Consider the following 26623-nt stretch of genomic DNA (forward strand, 5'->3'; position numbering starts at 1 on the left):
AAAAATTGGACAAAATATATTTAAAAAAAAACTATTTGAGAGCATTGGAGAAAAACCAATACAGGTGAGAAATGAAGGATTATGATCCTTGAGAAAAGGAAGTAATCTGTAGTGAGTTCCACGTTTATTCTGGCTTTTTCCCTGGGGACATTCCCACAATGTTACTTGGGGGAGTAGGACCAGAAAGTATCAGGCTTGTCAGCCTGAGGATAGAGGGTTTGGGTTCAGGGATACCAAAGAGGCTGGAACTTGGGGAGGAAGGGCGATTATAGAAAGGAAGAAAAAACAGAGAAGGAGCCCAATGCTATACACACATTCCTTTGAATTTATTGACCTAATTATAAACAGCAGTTTGGAGGCTAAAGAATTGAGCAAAGATTTTAATGGATACAAAGTGCTAGGGAGAAAAATTGGAATTCAAGTTTTGCCAAGGTGGAGAGGTTTTGGTAAACACCCAGGTTTTAAGCAGGGAATGAAAATGTAAGCCACAGATTGAGAGATAGATAGATAGGTAGATAGATAGATAGACCTCAAAAGATTCATATCCAGAATATATGTAGACTCCTATGAATCAGTAAGAAAAACTAAAAAAAAAAAAAAAAAAAAAAAGAAGGGCAAAGACTTGAACAGACATGTCATCAGAAATAACCAATAAACATATGAAAATGTGCTAATGTAATTAGTGGCCAGGGAAACATTATTTATAATTAAAATGATCTATCTCTATACACTCACTAGAATGACTGAAATTGAAAAGGCTAACAATACAGAATATTATCAAAGATATGGAGCAACTAGAAAACCTCTACGTTGCTGCTGAGAGTGTAATTTTGTGCAACCATCTAGGAAAACGGTTGAAAGTAACTACTATAACAAAATCTACGTATACTCTATGATCTAGCATGGCCATAGCCAATGTAGGCTGCAGGCAACTTCTCCAAAGTCTTTTTCCTCCCTCTGGTCGATCTTTTCTTGGTACTGCCCATCTGTCAAACCTAGTCAGAAATCACAGGGCAGGAAAACCTGTTGATGTCATCCATACAGGTCAGCATCCAGGGGCACAGAGCAGGGGGATTGGGGAGGGAGGTGTAGGGATCTGAAGGGACAAGCAGAAGCTGTCCAACAAAGATGATCTATCAAGTGTTAGGTCACACTTATTATAAGGAGAGTGCTGCACACGCTAGCTGCCCAATCACAGAAGCAGCCTAGACCATCAGAGACACCCAGATGAGGACTGCTTGCTACTTCTCCACTGGCTTCTCTCCTTAAGGAGCTCACCTGAATAGGAGCCAGGATAGGTATGTCCAGCATCCATCCAGTCAATGGCCTCCCCGATCTCCTTACCTAACTTCACTGCACTACTAGGCCTTGTTTTTTCTTTAGGCCTACCTGCTCCTCCAGCCTGAGACTCCCTAAAGGCTATGAAGGGCCCTGGTCACCCATGGTTGAATAAGGGGTTTGGGACCCTCCCAACATCCTCCCTGGCTTCTGCATTGCTACAGGTTTCAGCATTGGAGTCATTTCCCATGACCCAGAAAACACTTCTATCTGCCTCAGTTGCCCACGCTTATGCAGGTGAGGATCCCAGCTAAACCTTGGCAGTTTGGAGGGGTAGGGCACAGGAACAAGCCTGGAGGGGACTCTCCCAGCTAGACTGAAACTGCTCCGCTGACTGGGTATCCCACAATGGGCTTCGTGCACCCTCTGCTGGCCATCCTCATTTTTGCAGATGCAGCTCTGGGCATGATCCAAGCAGCAGCAGAATTTCCTAAACCTAAGGGATTCTCAGGCGCCATAGTCTTTGCCACGGGGACATAGATAACTGCTGGTGTTCCAGAGTGGAGTGCGGAGAAAATCCCAGATCTTGATGAGGGCAGAGAGTCAGCCTGGCCTAGGGCTGTGGGGTGACTGTTGGGGTGAGAGGTCATTGCTTGCTCCCAAGACTGTCGACACACAATAGTAATAGTGTCGGATGGTCCAGCAGTTGTGGGGAAGCCATCCCTCTACCTTCACTATCTGGATCACTCACTCTTCAGCCAGGGAGATGCTCTATCCAAGCCATCTCAGCCCCCCTGGGGCACCGATTCCTGAGGATGATGGAGGTGTACGTTTTCCTGATTCCAAACCTCAACTGGCTCGTTCAGGATCAGGGATAAGGTCAGATTCTGGTTCAAAGTAAACATCAAGTTGAGTCAGAGTCATAGTTAATGGCAGTGTCAGAGTACAGAGCACAGAATTTCCTCCTCGTTGTGTGAGAACTAAATACCACAAGCTTGTGCGTGAACACATATCTCCATGTACATGTGTGCATGAGTGCATATGAGTGCACATGTGTGCTTATGTGTTGAGTGGTTAGGGACCCTTCCACCAAAGGCTGTGGCCAAGTTCTGTCTTTCATGCAGTATAGGCACAGAGATCATCAATCTTCTCACAGGTTCATGCAAATGTTCAAAATAAGAAAACATATAGAAAACCACAAAAAATATACAAATACTAAATGCTTGCAAATGTAATATTACGTCATGGAAAGTAGTCAATTGTGGCTCAGCCACATTCTTACTGGGTAAATATAAGATGTCTGTAAGTGAAATGTGGGTATGTTGGAATATGTTTGATGTGGTGTGAGGCAGTCGGGGCCTCTAGAGGAATGAGTACCCCAGCCTCCTTAGGGTGGGTCAGAGTCCTGCAGAAGACAGGACTCACCAGCAAGTTCGAATGATGGTGTCTTCTTGAGGGACTGGGGGAGAGTCAGCAGCCCAGCCAGAGCTGGTACAGACTGAAGAGTTGAGGGCAGGAGAGAGCCTAAAGGAGGGATTAGGGTCCTTGAGGAAGGAGTAAGCAGGCATCAGACACCCAGAGACAGGCTCCTGTGCTTATGTGGAAGTAGTGATTTTGTAGAACTGAGTCAAGGATGCTCCTTTTTCAATTCATTTTATTTCCACCTACTGGAAAGTTATGATGAATCCCTATAATGTCTGTGATGGGAATGAAGCCCCAGGCTTATACAGTACAGAATTTGCACAACTTGTTTGGGCTAGGGTTACTCACAGATGGGTTGACTGACACTCATTTCACTCTAAAAAATAAGGAGACTTGCAAACATGTATTACTATAACAGAAGGAAGTGTGTTTGTTTAAAAATAGACGGGGGAAATGAGGCACAGGGAGAGGAAGGGTGGTGTTACTGAATCAGTGCAGAGACCATCATTAAGTGGATGGTTACCTTGCAGTGGAAGGAGTCTGATAATTGAGGAAACCAGACGCTGTGATTAGTATTTCATGTCAGTCTGGAACCCTGAAGTGTGTTAATGTATTCTCTGGAGGTAGTCACATCACTGCTTATTCTTGTGTTGTCTGGGGGCTGCCACCGATTTCCGTTCACAAGGCAGTCACTGGGGCGACAAAGCTGAGGATGCTAAAGAGTGAAAGACCCCACTTTGCGTGAGAAGTCAGGCCTCATCAGAATGGGGAGTAGTACATTCAATGAGTATTCGCTGAATAAAGGAATAAAGTGGACATAACTCTTCCTATTTTACCTCTGTTAATTCTTAAATCTACCCACTTTTCTCTATGTGTGTTGCCACTCCCCAGTTCAGGTCACCATCAGCTGTCATATAGACTCTGCACCAGTTCCCTCCGCCATCACCTCCAGGCTCTGCTTCTCCCTGCTCCCCCGACAGTAGGCAGACAGGGTACTCTTCCTAAGTCCCAGATCGGATCCTGCTCCTCCCTGGCCTTCACTCTGGGGTGCTGCTCCCTGCCCTCAGCATTTAAACCCTTGTTTGTGGCCCGAGAGGTCTCAGTTGATCTGTTCCTGGGGCCTCTGCAGCCTTCCTTACCTCTAATTTCTCCCCTACTCTCTCCTCCGACCAGCTTCCTGATTTGACAAGGCCTGAAGGAACAGTAAAACTATTGAACTTTCTGCCTTTTAAACAATAGCTAAGTCAGATGTCCAATAGCTATCCCCAATTCTCACCTCATCCTAATCCCCACCAGCCCTTATTCAGGCTCAAGACTAAGGAGGAAGGATAGAAGTGGGCTTCTATATTATAATAACAATTTTTAAAACGGTGCTTTATATCGTATGCATCAAAATACCAAGATTTGTAAGCACCACACCTAGCTAGCTAGCTAACTCCTGGCCCTCTAGGCATTTGCACCAGCCTGGAAACTTCTGGCCCAAGACAGAAGGCAGGAGGACACTGTGAAGATGGAAGCCAAAGTCTGAGGTTGCTGTCTCTACCATGAGGACCCGCCTGGACCTGCTGGGTAATTACAGCTCCCCAAGGCCCTGGGCTGCCTCTCTCCACCCAGTAATGACAGCCCAGCTTGTGCTGGCTCTGCTGTCTTAGGCTGCAGGGGTCTATGGAGCGGGGAGCTGAGAGGGGCTTGTAGCCATTCTATGGGGCCCGGCACATCTTTTCATCTTTTGCATGCACAAGATGGACTCAAGGATTTTTTTTTTTTTTTTGGTGGAGGGTGTGGAGGGAGCTCTAGGCACCCACTTGGCCCTGTCCAGGGCTAGCCCCAGAAGTTCCTGAGGATCTGCCAGATTCTCTTTCCCTACCCCAGGGTCCTGCACCAAGCTGTAAGACCAGACTATCTGGGAGGCCCTAATACTAAAGCAGTAGGGCGACCACTAGGTGGCTCCACTGAAGCTGCACCTCCTGCCCTCTGTCTTTTAGCCTTGAGTCAAAGGGCTGGGTCAATTTGGAACCACCTAGTTTTTCTTCAGTCTGTAAAGGGAGGAACCTGGAGGGGAGGGTTGGTCCCGGGGTCCAGTGCAACTGTATGCTGAATGGTATAAATGTGTGTCAACGTATAGAATTCCCTCTGTGCAACATTGGTTGGTCCTGGGGACACTGGTCTGGGGTATTCCATGGAGTGACCAGGTTCTCATAAACCCCTGCCAGGTCTCCAGCAGCTGTGGTGGTTGCCAGGCGCTGCAGGAGTCCTCAGCAGTCAGGGAGGTCTTAGCCCCAAGCAGTGGAGCCTGCCCCCTCCCCTTCCCCAGGGAGGGATCACAGGTGAGATAACAGGAAGACAGGGACAGGGCAGGCTGAGGAGGTCTCTGTTTAGAGGAAAGGCCTGCACTCCACCTGCCCTCCCATTCATCCAGTTACCTGTCTGCCCAGCACAGATATTTTTGCCATTCTTTCTGAAGAGACACCAGGTTCTTCCCTTGGGATAGAAGTGGTGGGGAGACAAGTCTAGGCTGCTTTGAGGAGCCATTGGCCAGGGATGTCACTTAGGAACAGCATGGAGGTAGGCCCTCATGCCCCTGGTCATGCTGGGGTCAAAGGTGGCAGTCCGTACCTGATCTTGAGCCTGAGGAGGGTCTCTAGGCAGATGGCACCTTTTACCAGAAGCCTTCACCAGCTGGAAGGGGCTGGGCCTTTCTGTCCCTGGATAAGCTTGCTCTGTGGGCCAGTGTTCTCCTGCCAGTTTTCCTCCACTAGAGTGAGCTTATTTGACATTTATAGCCCCTGAATCCCTAGCCAGGGCCTCAACTGGTACCCAGCAAATATTTGTGGAGTGAATGCATGAATGAACATAATAAAGCCAAAAGCAGAAGGGAGGTACAGCTTTATTCACACAATGAATGTGGGAAAAAGGAGTATAACATGGCCCATTCAAGATGTCTGTTGATTCATTTAAGTGACACACAATGGGTATGTTTAGTGAGGTCTGCTGGAGGCCACAGTAGTGGGGGATGTACATTCATTAATGCATTCATGTATTTTTGTTCCCCACTCTCTCTGTTCAAGTCCTGGGTGCCAGGCCCTCTGCTAGAGCTGGAGATACAGTGATGAACAGAACAGAGGCGGCCCTCTCCTCCCTGTGAAGACAGAGTGGTGAAGGAAGTAGACATGGATAATGCCAATAGCATGCATGAAATTCACCCATGAGGAGCTACAGGATCGATGTGGAGACCTGACTTAGGCTGGTCCCAGAGAAGGCTTCCAGAGGGAACAATCTTTTTGCAAGAGGAATGTTCTAAGCAGGAAGAATGACGCGGTCAAAGCCCAGGGAACTCAAAAATGTCCAGGGCGCTGGAGCACCGAGTTTGAGGCAGCACATGATGAGGGAAGCCATCGGGGCTGTATATGGGAAGTGGTAGCCTTGGTGAGATCTGTGTCTATCCCTGGGGCAGGGATGCCTTTGAGGGTTTCTATCTATGGGAATGACATGATCGAAATCATATTGTTAAAATATCACTCTACCTGTGAGTGGAGTAAGAGTAGAGGGAGCTGAGTAGAACCTGTGGATTGCTCAGGTGAGAGATGGTGGTATCCTAAATTTGGGCTGTGTGGAGAGCAGTAAATGGATTGAGAGATCCACCAGGTAATGTCTACAATGGGAGAACATGGAGGAGAAGAAAATGGAAATGACTGAGAGATGTTGATTTCATTTCCTGAGGTATGGGAAATGCTGGAGCAGAAGCATTTTGGGTGGTATGGGGTAGGGTGTGGGGAGATAACAAGTTTGCCAATTAAGTGGCCCAAAGAAAAGCCTATATAGGTCTGGAGTAGCCCTGGGCTGGAGATTCAGAACCCAGAGTCATGGATTTACGTGGGCCCAGGAGACCCTGGAGGCATGAGGGAATGTCAGGTATAGTAGCTTGGATGGTGGACCCTAAAAAGATATGCCCATATCTTAATTCCTGGACCCTGTGAATATCATCTTATTTGGAAAAAGCAGATATAATTAAGTTTAGGATCATGAGATGAGATTATTCTCATTACCTGGGTGGGCCCTAAATCCAATGAAAAGTATCCGTATAAGAGAAGAGAAGATGCAGATACTGAGGAATGAGTGGGGTCCAGGACTCTGAGGCCCTGTGGAGGCCTTAGTCCTTTGGCTACTGCTATGTGGAACAAGGCATTAAGGAGACACCCATCCCTTCACATGGGCAGCAAATATTTATTTGTGGTAGGGGCTGAGGATATGATGATGGACAAAAACACACATAACTTATATACTCCTGCATCTCCCAAGCCAGTGGTGGTGGTGGGGTGGGGGTAGATATTAATCAAATAATCATTCAGCTGTGGCAAGTCTTACAAAGCACACAGGGCATGAGAGGCTGTTTTAGGAGGTTTTGACTTGGTCAGGGGAGTGAGGAAAATCCCTCTGAGGGGGATCAGGAGGATTTAATTCGGGGGGTAGAGGGAATTTTTCTAGATAAAAGGGGCAGCATGTGCAAAGCCCAGAAAGTGGGGTGGAAGAGCAAATGGCCAGTTAGAGAGACTGGAGAAAGGTCATTGTGGTTAGAGAATTGAGTAGGAGCCAAACCATGTGGGGCCTTATAGACCACTTTTAGGGTTTTTCTTAAAAATAATGCAGTTTAGTAAGCTGACAGTGATGGGTTCAGATCGGCATTTTGAGATCACTGTGGCTGCAATGTGGGAGGGGAAACAAGAGTGGAGGGGGGCAGCCAGTTGGAACACCGTTGCAGTTATTCAGGTCAAGGAGAATGGAGAGAGATGAATGGATTAGAGAGAGATTTAGGTGGTAGAATTGAATGCACATGGGATATGGAAGGATAGAGCTTAGGGGTGAGGCAGAAAGACATGCTAAGCATGACTCCCAGGCTCTGGTTAGGTAACTGATGGGGGGTGGGGTGGGTGGCTCCTTCAATGAAGCAGGGAATATGGGAGGTATGGAGGGGGAAGAAAGCATGAACTCGGTGTTGGATATGTTGCAATTGAAATGCCTGGGGACACTCAGGTGGAGATGTAGACTCTGTTAGTCAGTTATATGACTCTGGAGCTCAGGAGTCAGGGCAAGTGTAGGGAGAGGAATTTGTGAGTCATTGGTGTATTGAAAAAAATTATAGAAAAGGGAAAGTAGAGTGCCGGGGTTTGAGCTTTGAGGAACTCCCAACCTTTACTGATAAACTGGGAAAAGGAAAGAAGAGGATGTGCTGGGTGTAGGGAGTTCAGAGCCTGGGCAGAGGTGGCCAGAGAGGATGGTGGAAAATAAGGGACATGAGTGTTCCAGGGAGGTGGTGGTCACACTCTGCCAGAGTGTCAAACACTGCTGGGGGCTTCAGCAGATGAGGAATGAAGAATGGCTGTTGAATTTAGGAGCTTGGAAGTTACAGAGAGTTTATTGAGACCTGGTTTGGTGTTGTGAGGGGGCCAGAAAGCCCATGCAGGCGGCTGAAGGATGGGAGGGAGGTGAGGATGAGACAGACTGCTCTTTCAGGGGTTTTGCTGTGGTTGAGGAGAGAAATACTGCTGTAGTCTGTGGAGTCAAATGGTTTTTTTTTCTTCTTTCTTTCTTTTTTTCCCTACAGTACAGGCTTGAACATGTTTATAGGGCAAGGTAAGTATACAGTTGAGAAGGGGAAATTGAACATTCAGGAGAGAGAAGGGATGATCCACAGGGCAAGCTCCTGAGAAGGGGAAGAGGATGGGAGGATCTGGGCAGACAGAGGGTGGCATAACAGGATGTAGCAGATGCAGGAAGGTTTGTTTGGTTTTAGCTGAGCTCTGGCTAGTGGCTGACATAGACCGGAACAGCGGCTCATTTCGTTTTTTATGTGTTGTGTTTCTGTGTGTGTGCTCGTGCCTTCCCCCAGTCTGGGCTGTCAGCCTGGACAGTGTGCTGCAGGGAACATCCCCACAGGGCCTGGGCAGAGGCTGGGTACCTCCCACTCCGGGCAAGTTCCCTGATGAGATTCTCAGACAGCGTTTCCACTCATTCATGACCAGGAAGGTTCACAGAGCAGCCGTGGGAACCTGCCTGGCCACCAGGGCCTCCAACTCAGGCGGAGGTTTGCTGCATCCCTGTCCTCATTCTCTTCCAGACTGGACTGGCTGAAGGAAGTTTTTGGCCCATGTAATATAGAAGGGTTTGGGCAAACTAAGGTTTGGTCGCACCCTACCCTTTCACCCCTGAATCTCCGATGGGCTCCCTTCTCACCAATCCATCACCCACACATCAATCGGGAGGACCAGTGCTTGAACCACGAGCTGGGGACAGTCCGAATTGCTTTGGGTGCTTGGCCCCGGGCGTGGACATCAGGTTCCTAGTCTTCTTCAGGGCCTTCTCCACAAGTCTGTTCTCACCCTCTGACACCCTGGCCCCCGCCCCTGGTGAGACCCCCAGTCGCCCTCAACCTGCGTGTGGTGATGAAGGGGAGAGGGCAGTAGGAGCTCTGTGTACCCAGTAGGACCACCAAGGCCCCAGCTGAGGGTCAGGGGCGTCCGTCAGCGTCCAGGGACTCCTCCCACAGCACGGGCGCCAGGGTCAGTGCTAGCACGCCCTTCTCCGGCCGCCCAGGGGCTGGGGGGAGAGCGGGCGGGCCCACAGGTGGGCGCCGGGCGACGCGAGGCGGGCGAGGCGGGCGCGGCGTACGTGCGGCCGGCGGCGGGCGGCATGAAGGGCGCGCGGCCGGCTCCCGCCTGGCCCGAGGCCGGCTCCGGGCTCCCGCGCGGTCGGGCGGCCGGGGCTTCCCCGCGGGTCGCTGGCGGTGGCGACCCCTGCCCGAGGCTCTCCGGGCGCGGAGCCAGAGGCGGGGCCGGCTCGGGGGCGCGAGGGTGGGGACGTGGCGGCGGCTCAAGCGGGCGGAGTCCGGCCGCGGCGGGAGGCGGAGCCGCGGCGGGAGGAGGCGCCGGGCGCGCCGGGCGCCGCCGCGGGAGGTTCTGGAAACGCCGCGAGCGGCGCGTGTCCAGGTGAGCGCCGTTCCCGCTCGGCCGCTGCGTCCTCTCGGGCGCAGGCCCGGGTCGCCCGCCGGGCGCTCAGCCCACTCGGGGCAGGGGTTGGGGGCCGGGGTCCCGCCCCCGTAGCGCAGCCCCGCGCCCTCCGCCCTGTTCGTACACCCGTCTGGGTCCCTGTCCCTCCGCCTGCGTCCGCTTCCCCGGCTCGGGCTGGTGAGGTCAGCGGCGCCCTTCCTGCCGGTTCCGTCCGCGGCCGCGCCAGGCGGGGAACTTGGCCGCACTGCTGTGTCAGGCTCCCCGGGAAGGGGCGGCCTGGCTGCCCGAAGTTGGAGAGGGAAGCAGGGGCGTCGGCCAGGCCCTGAGGGGCCGCTTCATGTTAGTGAGGTCCACCTTCCTCCAGAGGGCGAAGGGTTGGGAGTCTGTGCCGGACCCGGCGGGGTCCAGCTTGTTGCCCATTAACACAGGCTGTTGGATGAGAAAGTTTTTTTTTTTCTTTGTCGCCCTCCAGACATCCCTTTTGAATCTGCCTTGTTTTTCCTCAGCAGCTGTGGAGACTTGTGATAACTAGTTAACTAATTCAACAAACTGAGCCTTCTGTGTCAGAAACCGTAAGGAGTTGCTAGCCCAGTGTGGCAGATGGACTGGAAGACCGGGCTAGTCCAGCCCCAGAGCAGTGTGGTGAGTGCTGTGACGGGGAGGGGGGAGCACTGCGCTGTGGGTACTTGGTAGAGGACAAGACGCTTCAGGCCAGAAGGCTTCCTGGAGGAGGTGACCCATGAGCCGAAATGGTCAGATGAAGACTGAATAAATGATACCCTGGACAAAGGAACAACCTATGTGAGCGGGAGCAGACCTGAGCACTCTAGTGGAAGCAAGGTGGTGGGGCAAGGGACACTTTAGGGGATAACTACCCTTGTGGACCCTGTCCACAAGAGCTTCAAGTGAGAGGACAGTGCCTGGTACTGTGCCCTCCGTGTGGAGGGTGCTCAGTGAACCCTTACAGCATGAGGGTGGATCAGAGCACTTCCTACTTCAGGACAGCATAGGTGGGCCTCTGGCCTCTGCATTCCATTGACATCTTTAAAATGGTGTAGAAGAACATTAGAGTCTGGAGTCCCTCCCAAAACTGAGACTGATGTCTTCTGCTGTAGAGTGAGACCTAAGGCTTGTGCTGCTTGATGGAAACCATCTGAGGCCCTGGAGCCTCGGCCCTCCTGCAGGAGAGCCTGGCTCTGAGAACAAGGGTTGGGGGATGCTGCTTTGTAGCTTAGGACATTCTAAAATATCTCAGATTTTGCAGAGATCCATTGTCCACCTATGTATTTATAGAATGCTTTTGCAAGCTGTTGCTTCTTCCCAGCCCCTGTCACATCTGGGGTAACACGTTCCATGATTGAGTTCTCTGTTAAATGAACCAAGATGTCCTTAGACTTGTACTGAAACTGCCCTTGAAATGTCCAGGGTGCAGCCTCTCACTGTGGTCTGGGCCTCAGGGCTCTCAGCCTCTTTGTTCACTTTTCCCACTCACAAGATCTTTGGGCTATGAGTCCTTTTCTTCTCAGATGGCCAAGCATGTCCACTGTGCAGCCCAGCCAAGGGAGCCACGTAGCAAGGATGGAGTGAGTTGGCTGAAGGCCTCGGCCCAGAGTCGCTGTCATACTGGGCCACCCTAGTTCTCCGAGAGCTCAGCAGGCAGACACGGTGATGACTAGTCTGTGGCTTGTGATAGTTGTCCCCTCACCCCGTTGCAGGCTCTGAAGTGGGGTGCCCAGGCGAGTGCTTACTTTGCTGCTGGTTTAGCCTGGCCGCAGCTGCTCTCTGTTTATTCCTGTGTACCTCCTGCGTGCCTGGTTTCTGCTTAGAATGTGCCTGGGGCTGGAGTGAGGGAGGAGGATGAGGAGGCGGCAGCTGCAGTGGCACTATTCTTGCCCGTGGGTAACTCATAATCTCTCTGAGATTACTGCTTTACGCTGGCAGTTTAGCTGGCCAAGTGCCCAGGGAGGAGCCCAGAGTGTGAGTGCTGATTAGAAGGAGAGACTGTGCGGGTGCAGCCCCGAGGAATGAGTGGGGTCGGGGACTCTGGGTTCTACTCATTTCGTGAGAGAGCTTCACATTTTCACTCTATCCTCCCACATTCTTGGGAGGGTCTGAGATTGGATGCAAGACCTTGGCCGACTTGTAGCCACGCTGGCTGATAGTGTTCATTGGGCTGGTGGATGTGTTTCTGGCTCCTGGGATCCGTCAAGAGTTTAATTTTATGCAGATGGAGGTTGGCAGGAAATGCTATGATGCAGGCACGTGCAGGCCCAGACAATGCTGGGGCGACAGTTAAACTGAAGAAGTTGCTCAAATCTAGTAATTTGGACTTCTGAAGTGCTGTGGGATAGGACATCAGCCTGTCTTAGAGCAGGGAGGGCTGGTGGCTCCTGTGGCCTCTGGGGTTTATGCTGGGTCGGGATATGGAATGAGGAATATCGTTTTTTATTCTTAGAAGGAGCAGAAGGGAATGAAAAGTCTGGATTAGACTCCTTGGAGCCCTAGAAGAGAGTGATGTCATGGCAAGAGAGAGGACTAAGTGTTTGGGTAGTGAGTTCTCCAGCCCCGATAGGATCTGTCTGAGCCTAATCACAGACTAGCATCTGCTCTAGACCTTTCAAGAAGTGCTTGCTGGAATGTAGCCTCTTGTGTGCCTGGCACTCCTGAGGGCCAAGGTGTGATTCAGATCTTGAGGCCTCGTTGGTCCTTGTAGGAACTTGGAGTGAACAGGTCAGAGGCGTAGACATACATGAGGTCTTAGGACTGGTCCAGTGCCCTGCATTTTGCCAGAGGACTTTCCTTCCTTGGTGAGCTTTAGAACCAAGGATTGACCAGTCCTGGGCATATTCCCTGGTGTGCTGCGTTCTACCGGACTCCACTCTCTCCTGAATTAATGTTTCATCTCTCTGGTGCTCCTAGAACCTGAAGATTGCCCAGTTTCTGCCTCATTTTCATCTTCACCGACCCTCTAGACTGGACCTTCTTTCTCTCCAGATATCAACTGGGTAGCTGGCTGCTTTGGGTCTGCTGACATTGCTCCAGTACCCTAGGTGCTGATGACTAGTTTAAATTGTGCCTGGTGCTGCTGGGCTGCCCACTGACATCTGTCATCTCATTGAAGCATCCCTATGAGATGTAAGTCCTAATATTATATAGACGAGAAAACTGAGAGTCAGAGAGACCTATAACTTATCTAAGGCCACAAAGCCAGGAAATGATTGTGGAGCTGAGATTTAACTCTGGGGCTGTCTGACCCCAGGATGTGCCTGCCTTGCCCTGAGCGGGGCTGATTGGTCACTGGTTAGTGGTGCGATGTCTAGGGCAGGAGTGACTGTTACCTGAACTCGAGGCACCATTCCTGCCTTCCAAGTTCATGTCGTTGTCTGCCTTCTGGTGGGATCCAGCCACGGATGTAATGAAGCTGCTTTGTGAAACACGATAAAGTCCTTGATGTACACAGGCTTGCTCTGCCAGGGCAAAGTGTGGCTCCCACTTTTGGGAGATCCTTGTGCTGTAAACCAACAGATGTTACTGAGGGGAATTGAATGGCAGCAGTGTCTAGTAGGAAATATGTTTTGTGTTGGAGTCTTGGCTCTGTCAGTGATTTGCTGCCACTCGTCAGGTGTGCACAAACCCTCTCTCAGAATCAGTTATCTTAGTTTACAAGGTTTGGGTGAGGATTAGAAGGTAGAAATGAAAGATTTTTGGAAACAAAGAGCGCTTATCTTAGCATAGTTCCCAGAAAACAGAGCCCGAGGCAGAGCTTAAGTGCTGAACGCTTCATTGGAAGGGGTAGTTGCAGGGCAGCAAGGGTGAGGGGAAAGAAAAGAGGTAGAGAAGGGTGGGAAGAAATGCTGGCGCTTTAGCAGGCTGGCTGCTCTATGCAGAGCAGCAACAGTTGTTCGGCTGTGCGGGCCGTCTCTGGGCGAGCACTGCAGAAAGTCCATGGCCCAGAACAGAAGGTGTTCATCTGCTGACCTCCTCTCTGTCCTTCCCCAGTCAGAGCTGCGCTGGACTACCAGGGCCCTCCAGCAGTGACTGGGGAGGAGGGCGTGGCACATCTTTGGAGTCCAGAAATAGTGGGTGGAGCCAGAGATTTAGGGCCTGACAGTCTACTCAATCCTTCAAGGCAGAGCAAGTGGCCCAGGAGACAGGTGAGGCCAAGAGAGTAGAGGTGGTACGTCAGATGCATCTAGTACAATGGTGCCAGGATTTTATTCTCGTGTGGAGTTCCTTCTTACGAGTTGTGTCACCTAGACTGCCAAGTCTCTGCCAGGATGGTGACTGAAAACACAACTTGGCTTTTGCATGTCAATTTTTACAGCCTTCTCTGCTACTTCATTGCTTGTTTACTGAAGCAGGAAACTGGTTTCGATGGCATCCAATTGGGAAGTACACATCTACACGTTCATGGACCAGATAAAGTGTCAGGACAAACAGGTGAATGCCTGTGATTTATTAGGTTCTCAGTGAAGGAGAATATTTTCTGTCTGAGGTAGTAGTTAGAGGTATGAAACTTGGAGTCATGAGATGGGACTGAGAGGGTGGTAGGGCCAGGTCATGCAGGGTCAAAAAGGCCCTTAGGGCTAAGGAGTTTGGACTTCCTCCTGAGGGCAGTGGAGAGCTTTTGGAAGGTTCTTAGGGAGAGAGAGACCAAAAGAGGGCCTGCAGGAAGCTATGCTGGTTACTTCGTAGAGCAGAGGTAGATGGGAAATGAGAGTTTAGTGCAAACAGAGCCCAGCGTGCTTGCAGGAGGAAATTGGGGGTGGCTCAGACCAAGGTGATGAATGAGGCATGGCATCGGGTAAGGAGTAGGGTGCCTCCTGTTTTTCCCTGGTGTGCCAGTGACAGCAGGGGCCTCAGTAAACATTGTGTTCTTAGGTGGCAGGGCCTCCTGGAGCCTCTGCACAACTCTGCCTAGGTTGAGCACGCCTGTCCTCTGGGCTCTGCCATCCCAGGGTTGGCCACACCCGTAGGAGGCAGTGCCTCTGGGGGAAGCCCTGTTCAGGCAGGTTTGGCTTTTTCACCACAGGCAGGCAGCCTCTGGTTCAGTGCCAAGCAAGACCTGTTTGTTCTCAGCAAACCCATGTTCTGTCTCTAGGCTGTTAAATATATTGTTAAAACTCAAGCTGTTGCATTTGGGTTGCAGCTGGGAGCATTGGCAGAGGTTCCTGCCCGATGAGGTAAGGGGAGAAGCTAAGGATAGCAGCAGTAGTTTGCAGCTGGAAACATCTTTTCATGGCCATTTGGCCAGGTTGTAAATGTCTTTTCCAAAGAGCAGGCTTGCTGGGGACTCTGATTGTGTGTTTTGGACTTGCCCCGTGCTTAGAAACAGTGCCAGTCACCTGGTGGGTGAATCACTGTTGCGGGGGTATTGGCAGGCTTTGGAGGACCTCCCCTTGGGGATCTGAACTCCAGCTGCCATGGCCGCTTTGGAGTCCATTTGAGAGGGCCTACTTTGTTTTCTTTTTAAGCATACTAGAAAATTTGTTTCAAATTTCTCATAGAACTCCTTGAAGAAAGGTTAGGCAATACAAATAATCATAAAGAGCAAAATAAAATTATTTCACCAAGATACAACAGTCTTACATGTTTGTATATGTGAATTTGCACAAATATGCACATATATACATTTTTCCTTGTAAAAATGAAATCACAGAGTACATATTGTTTGGAAGCCAGCCTTTCCCACTTAACAGTATGCTTTGATCTTCTCTCCATGTTAATATGCATATGGCATCCATTCTTGTACAATCCATTATAGGGAAGAAATGTACAGTCTTCTTTAGTGGTAGTTTGTTGAGTGCCTAATATGGTCCAGACATTGTTCTAAACTCGGGATGCAGCTCAGATAAAACTCAGTATTGGTTTTCTCCTCAGGTTTGGTGCCACTTTGTTTTTCATAAAAGGAGGTTCGACATTGCCTATTTCCAGGCCTGTTCAGCATGGATTTCTGAGAGTTCCTAGAAGGGCTTTCAGCAGCTCTGGGCACTTCATTTGTCACAGGGCAGGCACACATGCTCCTGCCTAGTCTGTCCTAAGCAAGCTCCAGGTGTAGGTGAGATGGTCAGGTGGCAGGGTGCATGTAGGTAGTTGGCCTTTCCACAATGGTACCTCCCAACTTGATCTTGGTTCGATGATCTTTTGTACAAAGCCTCCAGTGTTCAGGGACTCAGGATACAGGAGAAATGGGGTGGGGCCCCAGGGCCCCTCTGCCTGGGGTCTCAGTATTGACTGTGGTCGTCTGAGGGGGGGTGTCCTCGGGGTTGCCTAGCTCTCTGGGTCAGCAGAGTCATTGTCATCCTCCTCAGAGCAGGACATTGCAGGTTCTTGGTAAGCCATTTCCTAGAACCCTTTCTGTGATTTTTGGGGGCTCTGCCTCCAGGCTGGGATTCATAGATGGGCTAAGTTTAAGCCAGACAGCACATTCTGGAGAAGTGACAGCTGGGATTCATGTAATGAAGGAACCTGGCTGCCTTTCCCTATGTGCTGTAAGGTGTGAACCATGGACAGTATCACCAAGGTGATTTGAAAGGAACTGAGAGGCTTCTCCCTCCCCTGAATTTGTTCCCTGATCTCTGAAAAGGTTTGCCACTGCAGCTGGCGACACAATAGGGGAGAAGTGCTGGGCGCCCCCAACTGTGCCTGGTTTGGTCTCCTGCCTGTGCCCCACTCTCTGACCAGCCTGATGGGGAGTCAGCTGGTCCCTCACTGTCCACAGGTACATCCTGACCCTGGGATTTTACTGTCCCTTCCCTATAGAACATGCTCTCCTGAGCTAGTCAAACCTCTTGAAAGATAAGGAACAGACATCACTCCAGGTTAAAGGGGTTTGTGTAAGCAAGAAGAGGCCTTCTGGGGAGGGGATGTAGTATGGTGAGCCTGGGAGCTGACCTGTGGCTGGAGTAGGGAGGACCTGGATCTGCCTCAGAGCTAGCCGGCCTGCTCCCCTTCTCTCCTCTGCTGCCCTCATTCCAAGAGTGACCCCTTTGTCTTATACTCCTTACCTTGTAGCAAGTTCTGGGCTGAAAGATCTTGTCTCATGTATGTCTGGGCCCCCAGTACTCAGGGCACTGGTGGGCTTACTGCTGGCTCAGCAGACATTGGGTAGGGGCATGAACAAATGAGGTCATTCACTTATTCTCTCCTGTTTCTGATGCGGGAACCGTATGGGGTGGAGGTTGTGATTGGTCTTCTCTGAGCCTAACCTGGAGCCACAGTGGATTGGAATTTCTGAAAGGGTCAGGCGAGGACTGGTAGGTGTGACTGTGTGTCTAATTGACCATGGCAGGCAAAAAATTGATGAACTGGCATTAGGTAGCTCAGACCGAGAGTTCTGTTAGTTAAGCTTACATTTAAGGGAGAAGCATTTGTATTTCCTTTATTTTCCTCATTTTCTCTTAGTAAATTTCCAGTGGGACTTGGCTGAAGTAGAGCAGGAAGAGGAGGGACTGGCAGAACTGGGCTCAGATGGATGCTGGTCCTCCAGTGTCCTCTGGGGTGTGTAGCTGAGCTCGAGGCGATGTCTGAAGCTTCCGTTGTATACTCAGGTCCACTGCCAGTGGGCCTTGGCCCAGGTCATGCCTGCTACCTTCAGAGCTGGGTCTGACTATTTTGAGGCCTATGAGAAGACAGCATCTGGTCTCTTACCTGTGTCAGCAGCCCTGCCCAGTACAAGGTTTTAACTCTGTGTGGCCGATTCCTTTTATATCCTGGGTGCCTAGCTCAGTGCCTGGCATATGTGGATCAGTGCCTCAGTGACACGCCAGTGAGGACAGTGACTGCCAAGGAACCTCATTACAGGAAGAACAGCATCTGCCCAGATCACCTGCTCCCAGACTGCTCTTGCTGAGGTCAGGTGTGGACTGGCAGGAGGCAGTTTTATTCCTTTTCTGGCCAACCACCTGCTGTACACCTCATTTTGAGTGTGGGTCCCCTGGAACATACCGTGTCAAGTTCTCTTTCTGTCATTGTCCCTCCTATACTGTCAACCTTCTTGTGGGCAGGGCTTATGTTACGTCTGGGTCCTCAGTACCTGGCACTGTTCTGGCACATGTGTTGAGAAGAAAAGCAGAAATGGGAAAGCAGTCTGTGAAACAAGAACGGGTGAGCCATAATCTCAAACTTACAGACTATTAGAGCCAGAGGTGACTTTACCCCGTGCAATTCAGCCTTCCCATGTTGCCGGTGGTTACCAAGAGGGCACAATCTCTCCTGAGGCACATAGCCCCCCCTAGAGCAGGGGCCAGAATTGAGCTCGCACTACTGGTTCTACACCCTGTGCTCTTTCCACTGGCGATCCTGAATATCCTTAGCTTCTGCGTGCTAGGTCCAGGTTTTGGCATGTTTGAATGTGTCTATGTGTGCGCATATGTGTATGTGTTTCCTTACCTAAGTTACTTTTTTTCTCCCCTATTGTCGATCCAGTGACTATCACTGAATACCTTGCAGATGCTGCCCTCCGTGACTATGAAACTCCAGGTGTCCATGTTGCTGGTGGCCTGGTTTGCTGTCCTGGGCTGTGTGCAGGCTGAATTCTTTACTTCTATTGGTATGTGCCAACAGGACTATCATCTGTCTGCAATCATTAGCTCAAGTGCCAAGGGGTGTCACTGCCTGAAGACTGTTCTCATTCAGGATGGGATGGCCTCACCCACTGGTTTTGATCAGTTTTAGGGAGAGTGGGACTTGCAGAGTTGCTATTTCTGCTTCTGAGGCCCTGCTGACCTGGATGTCCTGGGAGCCAGCTGTTTGAACCGGGTCCTTCTCCCTGGGACATGCAGGCTGCTCCCGGGCGGCCCAGCCTTCCTGGCTATTTTCTCCAAAATCTGAGAGTGGTTCTGAGCGGAAAACACTCTGTGGCTGGTGGATCCAGCTGTTCTCCTTCTGACCTAAAGTCTCAGAGCTTGTTTCCATGTGATGAAGCCTCTGGGATGTCCATGCCCCAGTGACTTGATCCAGCTGAGCGATGGCGGGAGAATGAGATCTGGGACTTCCTCCTTAAAGCGCCCCCAGGGCACTTACCTCAACATCCCCTTGGGGCCTCTACCTCTCTTCCTGAAGCTGGGGGCCAGGACCATCTGAGAGCCTAGGTCTCCTTTAATTCTAAGTCCCCTGATCCCAACAGAGGTGACATGCCCATGACCCAGGAGACTCACCTCTGTGCTGGTGTTCTGTGCCCCAGGGGTGGGGGCTGGACATCTCTCATCCATTTCCCACTGCCGCTTTATCTCCTTTGCAGGGCACATGACAGACCTGATTTATGCGGAGAAGGACCTGGTGCAGTCTCTGAAGGAGTACATCCTCATGGAGGAAGCCAAGCTCTCCAAGATTAAGAGGTGTCCAATGCCCTGAGTCCTTACACCCACCCCGAGTCAGTGCTTCTGCTGCCCAGAAACCCACCTGGAGTCCCCAGAAGAGGAAGTCCTGGACATGGCACTATGAGGCTTGCTGGCCTAGAAGTGACTTCATGCCAGTTGTCAAGGGTGGCTCTACATGGGCTGAGGACTCACTTCCTTTTCCTTTCTGCTCAGGAGCCTTTTTGCATGCATTGGGGTCCCCAGCTCTTTCTAGACTAAGGGGCTGGAAGGATCCATGGGGAGTGATCGCATCCATTTTATAGTGCTTTTTGATGAACATAGCCTTATCTCTCACTAGGGGGATGATCAGAGGCGAAGACCTTTGTGGGCGGGTATGTTAGTCTTCTTTTTTCTTGGTTTCACAGCTGGGCTGACAAAATGGAAGCCCTGACCAGCAAGTCGGCTGCTGACCCTGAGGGCTACTTGGCTCACCCCGTGAATGCCTACAAACTGGTGAAGCGACTGAACACCGACTGGCCTGCACTGGAGGACCTTGTCCTGCAGGACTCAGCTGCAGGTGAGAGATGGTGAGCAGGTGCTTGGGTGAGCCGGCGTGTTTGTGTGCTCGTGCCTGGGGAGTATGTGTCTGAGCCTGTCCTGGGTCTGGGGGGGTGTGCGTGGATCGTGGACGCTGCCATCTCATGGCTCTCTCCCTTCCCTGTGGGGCCCTCTGGCAGTTGGCCATCTTTATTTTTTAATATGTAAAAATAATAGGTTTTGGCTTTTTCCTAGTGTTTTCACTTCCCTTTTTTTGGCAGTGATTTTTTTTTTTCTAATTGCACTTTAGTAATACATTTTTACAGAAAAGTTGGAGAATATGAAAAGTTACATAAGAAAACTACAATTCTTAATCCAATTGCCTAGTGATAAGCACTATTAAAAGTCCAATCTTTCTACACATGCATATACATTTTAAAAAAATGGAACCTAAGATGTATACCAGGGATGCAAACTCACTTGTTTCGAGGGACCAAATGAATTAACAAAAGGGAGTCAAGTGGGCTGGGCATTGGGGCCTCATCTAAATTCATTCCCACCCATATCTTTTAGAAATAAAACATCTGTTGGCAGATTTGTGACATAAGTGTATATTTCCCTGAATTTTACAGCTTCTCTGTATGTCCATTAAATGTTCTTCTGCAGCATGATTTTAATGGCTGGACAGTAGTATGTTATACTGATGTGTAAACTGGTTAAGGCACTGGACCAGGCATTGTTTCCAAATTATCATCAACCTTGCACATACATCTTTGGTTATTGTCTTAGGGTACATTCCTAGAAGTGGCGTTTGCAGATCAGAGCATGAACTTTTTTTAAAGCTTTAATGTACTCGTGCTTTCACCATGGTAGTTCTTTCTATGCTATTACACTTTCCTCCCAATGGGAGGTGGTGGGATGAGCCCTCCCGCCTCCCAGGCCTGGACTCAGCCCGCTGGTCTCACCGCCTCTTCTCTCTGAGTTGGGAGTGCCAATTAATTTCAGACTAGTTGTCCCTCTGACTGAGGCATTTCAGTGGCCAGACTGGGCTGGGTTTGGCTGGGGACAGGGCGGCCTCTGGGGAGGGATTGGTGAGCTCAGCCGTGCTGGAGCTGTGCCCAGTGAGCTCACTGCCTCCAGAAACTGTGGCTGCCTTTCCCAGACCCCTGCCTCCCAGCTGGGGCCTGTGGCTCAGAACTGACTGTTCCGCCTGCACTGCGGGAGAAGAAGGCTGCTCAGGTGACCTCCTGCTCTCCATTCTTCTCTACTCCCCACCATCAACATCTGGTTCCTTTGGAAAACCTTATAACTGCCGGGAGGAAACAGGATAGGCCCACAGAGCAATAGGTTGCTTTCACCTCTGACCTTTAGAGTTCTTGACCCCGAAATGAGAGGGGGGTGGAGGAGACATGCTGGGCTTTTTCTGGGGGCATATTTTCTTTTTCCTGGATTATAAACTCTTTGGAGTCTCTGACCATGCAGTCACAGGGACGGCAGCATTGCAGCTGCCTTGGTCCCTGGGTCCCCGGGCATGATTAGAAGTGGGTGTTTGAGCCTGAGGTCATGAGAGTAGGTGGCTGTGAGTGCTGCTGCTTTGGAGAAGAGGCCAGGAAGAAATGGCCTTGGAGCTCCTCTTTCAGTGCTCAACTCACAGGCAGAATTGAAGTCCTCGAATCAGCATGGGAGGGCCTGGCCCTCACCTGGAGTCCTGAGATCTCAAAATGGCACATATCTTCATTATAGTGAGGGCTTGGAGTCCCAGAGCAGCCTTTTTGGGCTACTTTGGTGGTCAGGAGCTCTCCTAGGCTCCAGGCTGTGGTCTTGAGCGCAGGGCAGTGAGCTTATAGCAGGTCTGAATGGTGGGAGAGTACCCTAGAGAGCATTGTGGTCTCAGGGGACCATGCTGGGCTGGTGCAACTTCACCCCAGTGCCTGAGCTATCCACATGGTCCCTGTCCTTCATCTGGGAGAGGTGGACAGTACCAAATGCCTCTAGGACTGTCATCATCACTTTTCTGATGTTAAGAGCCAGTGGTCAGTAAATGAATGGTCCGTGGGGCTCTGAGTTGACCACGTCTGTCCCTTGGGCTCCTCTACCTGAGATGTAGGCTGGAAGTCCGTGGTTACCTAGCCAGCCCAATAATTCTGAATCAAGGTTCTCTATGTGATCCATTTTCCACTAGTTGGTCAGCACATCCTCCCTGAGTCCTCTTGTGTGCCCTTTTCAATTACCTTCTCTGTCCTCTGTCTCTTCTGTCTACCGGGTCAGTGCTTTGGAGCCAGGACTTCTGTTCCGTTCCCAATGAGCAGCACAGGAAGTCAGTACAGTAAGGAGTAAGAAAGGAGAAGGCTTCCTGGGAGCCACTTGGGAGGGCTTTCTGGTGAAGAGGGCAACAGCCTTTGATGGAGAGGCAGGGAAATTGTACTAGCTGGAGACCCTCCTGTGAGTACCTCTCTGATCCCAGATGGAATTCTGCTCCTGGATCAAGGGTAACCTTTTATTCTCACTCTCTTGTTTGGAAGGTTTTATTGCCAACCTCTCAGTACAACGACAGTTCTTTCCCACTGATGAGGATGAAACAGGTGCTGCCAAGGCCTTGATGAGGCTTCAGGACACGTACAAGCTGGACTCAGATACGATTTCCAAAGGGGAACTTCCAGGTAACTCACCACTCCAGATTTTGCCTGTCCAGCATGTGACTCTACCGTGGTGTCTGGACAGGGTTGGAGCCACTGCCCATTTGTGGTTTCTGCCCTCAGGTACACCACCCCCTCTGGTGTTGAGCCTCTCTCGGGTTTCCACTTGGTGCCAGTCCTTCCTTCTTATGACAGTGGCTTCCGCTCAGCCCTGACCCATAACCTCCTTCTGTGTACTAGCCAAGTTCCTCTCTTGCATCTCAGAGAAAGCTGAGGCTGCTGCTTAGAACCCTCTTGGCCTCTGCCCTGAGAGCACCACTCAGATCTGCGTCCAGACCTGTTTCCCCATCCTCTGATTTCTTCTTGCCTAAGGCTGATCTCTTGACTCACTGCTGTCCCGTGTGCCCTTAAGTACAATCTCTGCACCGTTCCTTCTGTGTTTACTTCTCTGGGCTCTACCCCTGAGCCCACATGGGCTCTGTTCTCGCTCATCTTACACACCCCTCCTTTTGAGTATCTGCTGCTGATCAGTCTCTTCTCCCTCCTGATGAGGCTGCTGGAAAGAGTCATTTATACTCTTTCTCCACTTCCTTGGTTCCCATGACCTCCTGAACACAAAGTCTGGCTTCTTCCCTTGTTCAGTCCTGCCAGTACAAGTTCACCAGTGGCCACTTAGCCAGTAAGGCTAGAGGACAGGTTTCAGGCTAATGCTTGTTAACTTGTCTGTAGCATTTGGCGCACTGATTGCCACTTTCTGATATTCTCCCTTCCTTTGAATTCTGGGATTCTGATCTCAGCTGCTTCTCTTTTGGCCTTTATGGTCATACTCCCTCTCTCCCTCCCTCCCAGTACCCTCCTCCCCCTGCTTCCCCCAGGCCCCTTTCCAGTGTGTTTATAAGAAGATATATTGGGTTTGGGGGAGGCTATTAGAGGCCAATAAACCCAGGAATTCAGTTAGACCCAATTAGACCCTGGATGCTACTTCACCTAAGGGAACCGTGCAGAAGGCACAAGCAGAGGGAATCATGGTGTGAGGGAGAAAGAGATTCTCTGTTGTTGGCTGGTCAAGGCCTGGAGCCTCAGTACTGAGAAGTCTGTGAGCCAATAGACTCCTCTCTTTTATTTCTGCTTCAGTCAGGTCTTAAACCAACTAGGCCAGCTTCTTATCCCACATTGTTCCTGAGGCCAGGGAGAGATGGCAGCTTGGGGCACCTGCAAGATCTGTTCACCATATAGCTGTGAGAATGGTTGGTGGGAGGAGGGAGCCACTCCCAGGCATTTTACATACAGTTAACAGACCCATGTATATCCTGGAGGGGGAGTGAGCGGTAGAGGGGAGCTACTTCCTAGGATTCCACCCCCACCTCATGTTGTCACTGCACACCTTCTACAGGTGAACCCAGCTACTTCTGTTACTTGAGGTATCACCAGTACATGGATGACATCCAGATCTGTGTTCCCTGTCAAGGCTTGTCCTTGAGCTTCTAGCCAGTGTAGGCAAGAGCCTGTGGGACATCTCTACTTGGATGTTCCATGGGCTTCTCAAAATTTACATCCCAGACTGAAATCTTCATTCCTTCTTAAGAGACTTACCCTCCTTCCTTACCCCTTATCTCAGCAAGAAATACCTCCATCCACTGGCTGCCCAAGCTAGAGTCCTAAGGCCTGTGGATTCTACCTCCCTAATGTCTTCTGTACTTTGTGGTCCCAACTCTAGCCTTATGGTCACTTTTTTCTCAGCTGGTTTATTGAAATATCATTGTGACTTCTTGTGTACCTCCAGATCACCCCGAAAAATCATTCTTCATGTGGTCTTAAGCATTTATCTGTGCGAGTTCCTGATCACAGTGCTTAACTGTTTCAGGGCCAAACCTAAATTCCTCCTGCGTGTGGTCTTTGCAGTCCTGCGTGGCCCCATCTGCAAGCCTGCTTGTGCATTGTATTAAGCTTCCCCACCACTCAGCTCCTTTGTTTACCCCACATCCTCTGCAGGAATACCTTTACCCACATCAGCTGGGCTCCATGTCTGACTGCCCTTCAGCACTCAGCTGGCACTCTCCAGGAAGCTCTCTCCAGGGAGCATTTTGCAGGGGCTTGGTATTCAAGTTGGCTTCTGAGGTGGATGCTGAGTGTCTGGGAGCTATTTGTGACATTCTTGGCATTTATGAGACATGTCAATAATAGCTATGATTATTAGCATCCTAGGGATCATAGGAGACATATCCATATATCATCTCATTGAATTCATGGTACGAGTCCTCTAAAATTGATGCTGTTAACTCTTTAGAGATAAGGGGACTAAGACTCAGAGAGGTTAAGTAACTTGTCCATAGTCACACAACTGGTGGGTGTCATAGCAAGGCCCACCCAGACCCAGAGCCTCAGCTTGCTCAGCTGTATAATACTGCCTCCATTGGTGTGGGCTCTTGGGCCTGCAGACCTATAGAAGACACATGGGACGTGGACAGGGGGTCAAGGAGACCCCTAACCTCTGGCCTGCTTACTAACTCCACCTTGTGTTTACTGTCTCCAGCTTTCTATCCCACGTCGTTCCTGAGCCGCCAGGGCAAGCAAACTCTGGTCTCTGAAGCAGCTGACCCATTGCAGCAGGGGTTTCACTCCGGGCACAGCCCCATCTTGGATATCAAGCATAAAAAGCCTACTCTGAGGCAACTCTTTCCTGTCAGCCATGCTCTGATCGTTGTTAATGATTATGGGGAGACTCCCTTGATTTCCAGGGAGGTTCACAGCCCTTCCTTCATCTCCATAGGACCTGTTTTCTCACTGTTCCCTGAGGAACACTCCCACCTTGCCTCCACCCTAAACTCTGCGTCTCCCTAAAGCTAACACACCACATCTTCTTGACTTGAAACTGTCTTCATGGTCACAGGACCTGCTGAATTGATGCTCAGCAAGGTCTCTGCCACCTAACGGCCAAAGCTAGCACTGCAGTCTTGGCTCTTGGCCTCCCTTGGCATCTGTCACATGACTTTTGCTCCCTCTGTTTCTCCTACCCCTTAGATCCTTCTCAATGTTATTCTTTCTCTGTCCTTTTTGTATAGGCGCTCTCAAGGGTTCTGGCCTCAGCCACATTCCCTGCTCTTTCCTCAGATTCTTCCTTGGAGCGATTATCCTCATCCATGCTTTGGATGCCATCTAAGTTCTGTGTTTTATGTTCAGCTGATTTTTCTACCCTTCACTCTCTCATGGCCAGCCACCCAGGACCTTTATACTCCCCCGAACACTACTTCTTGGTGGGCTTTCTGGGCTCCTCTGTAATAAAGGCCCTTCCCACTTGGGAGAAGGGAAGTCTGAGGCTAGGAGACTGGCCGCAACCCCCCAGCCCGAGGCAGGGCTAGCCTGGCTGTGCTCACTGTACCAGTGTCCCTTTGAAGTGTATGGTCCGAAACCCTGTGGGGCCTTGCTGGGATGATGCCCCTTTCCCGCTGCAGAGCTCCCTTGATGTGGGCATCTCTCCCTCTGACCCAGAGGCTCTTAGGAGCCTGCCCGTTGACTTCTTCTGCTGCAGGAACCAAGTACCAGGCAGTGATGAGTGCGGACGACTGCTTTGGGATGGGCCGCTTGGCGTACAATGAAGGGGACTATTACCACACGGTGCTGTGGATGGAACAGGTGCTGAAGCAGCTTGACGCTGGAGAGGAGGCCATCACAACCAAGGCTCAGGTGCTGGACTACCTCAGTTATGCCGTCTTCCAGTTGGGCGACCTGCACCGTGCCCTGGAGCTCACCCGTCGCCTGCTCTCCCTTGGTAAGGAGGTTCTCGGGGAAAGTCAGATGGGGATGTGCAGCTGGCAGGAGAACTGGGTGGTCACTCTTGTGGCCACTACCTGGCCGTTCTCCTGGGACTGAGCCAGTCTGGCCAGTAACCAGTACCTTTCAGGCCCAGTCTGACTGCCAGGGAGCTCCTTACCCACCTCATTTCTGGCCTTAGTCCTTGCCTAGTTGCACTCAGGCCTGTGACACCTGTGGCCCTACACATTCCCTTTTAAAATAGGAATCCAGTGCAGTAGTGCCTCTGCAGCTATGCAGGGTGGAGCCTTCACTGAAGCAGAAGCAGCTCGAGAGGCAAGCTGTACTTTAGTGTTGCTGCAGTGACAGTGACCTGATGCTTTGGTTAGATGCCTGAGGTCTAACTGATGGGACTCACCATGGCATTGGTTTATGTCTTGCGTGGTTGGACTGAAGAAGACCAAAAGCCCTGCATCTTTAAATGCCATCTGTTCCCCTCTAACTAATATACGAGAACGTCACAGTCTGGAATTCCATAGACCAGCAAAGACTTTCTTGTGCTGCTGTTTTTTTGTGAGCCTGATGTCAGCTATGTATGAGGTTCCTACAAGAGTGATTCTGTTGTGTTCGTAAGAGCCTCAGACAGGGAGTCAGGACACCTGGATTCCTGTTCTGTATAACCCTCACCTAAATCTCT

General features: G+C 50.7%; 1 protein-coding gene across 10 annotated transcripts in view; it reads left to right on the forward strand.

Moving 5' to 3' along the window:
• The first annotated feature begins 9609 nt into the window (after positions 1 to 9609).
• P4HA2 (prolyl 4-hydroxylase subunit alpha 2) overlaps positions 9610 to 26623 on the forward strand; it is a 31717-nt gene continuing 14703 nt past the window's right edge. For 3 of the 10 annotated variants that reach the window (XM_036224563.1, XM_016118444.2, XM_016118442.2), the window contains exons 1-7: positions 9610 to 9683; positions 10214 to 10346; positions 18156 to 18255; positions 18946 to 19042; positions 19429 to 19580; positions 22063 to 22200; positions 25706 to 25945. In XM_036224563.1, coding sequence (XP_036080456.1) covers positions 10305 to 10346; positions 18156 to 18255; positions 18946 to 19042; positions 19429 to 19580; positions 22063 to 22200; positions 25706 to 25945 — 769 coding nt within the window. In that variant the 5' untranslated portion in view covers positions 9610 to 9683; positions 10214 to 10304. Of the gene's footprint in view, positions 9684 to 9866; positions 9887 to 9914; positions 10044 to 10176; positions 10347 to 18131; positions 18256 to 18945; positions 19043 to 19428; positions 19581 to 22062; positions 22201 to 25675; positions 25946 to 26623 lie in introns of those variants that run through there. The other 7 variants (XM_016118441.2, XM_016118437.2, XM_016118443.2 and 4 more) reach the window with 6 other exon arrangements.

The sequence above is a fragment of the Rousettus aegyptiacus genome, unplaced genomic scaffold (assembly GCF_014176215.1).
Source record: "Rousettus aegyptiacus isolate mRouAeg1 unplaced genomic scaffold, mRouAeg1.p scaffold_m13_p_7, whole genome shotgun sequence".
Lineage (NCBI taxonomy): Eukaryota > Metazoa > Chordata > Mammalia > Chiroptera > Pteropodidae > Rousettus > Rousettus aegyptiacus.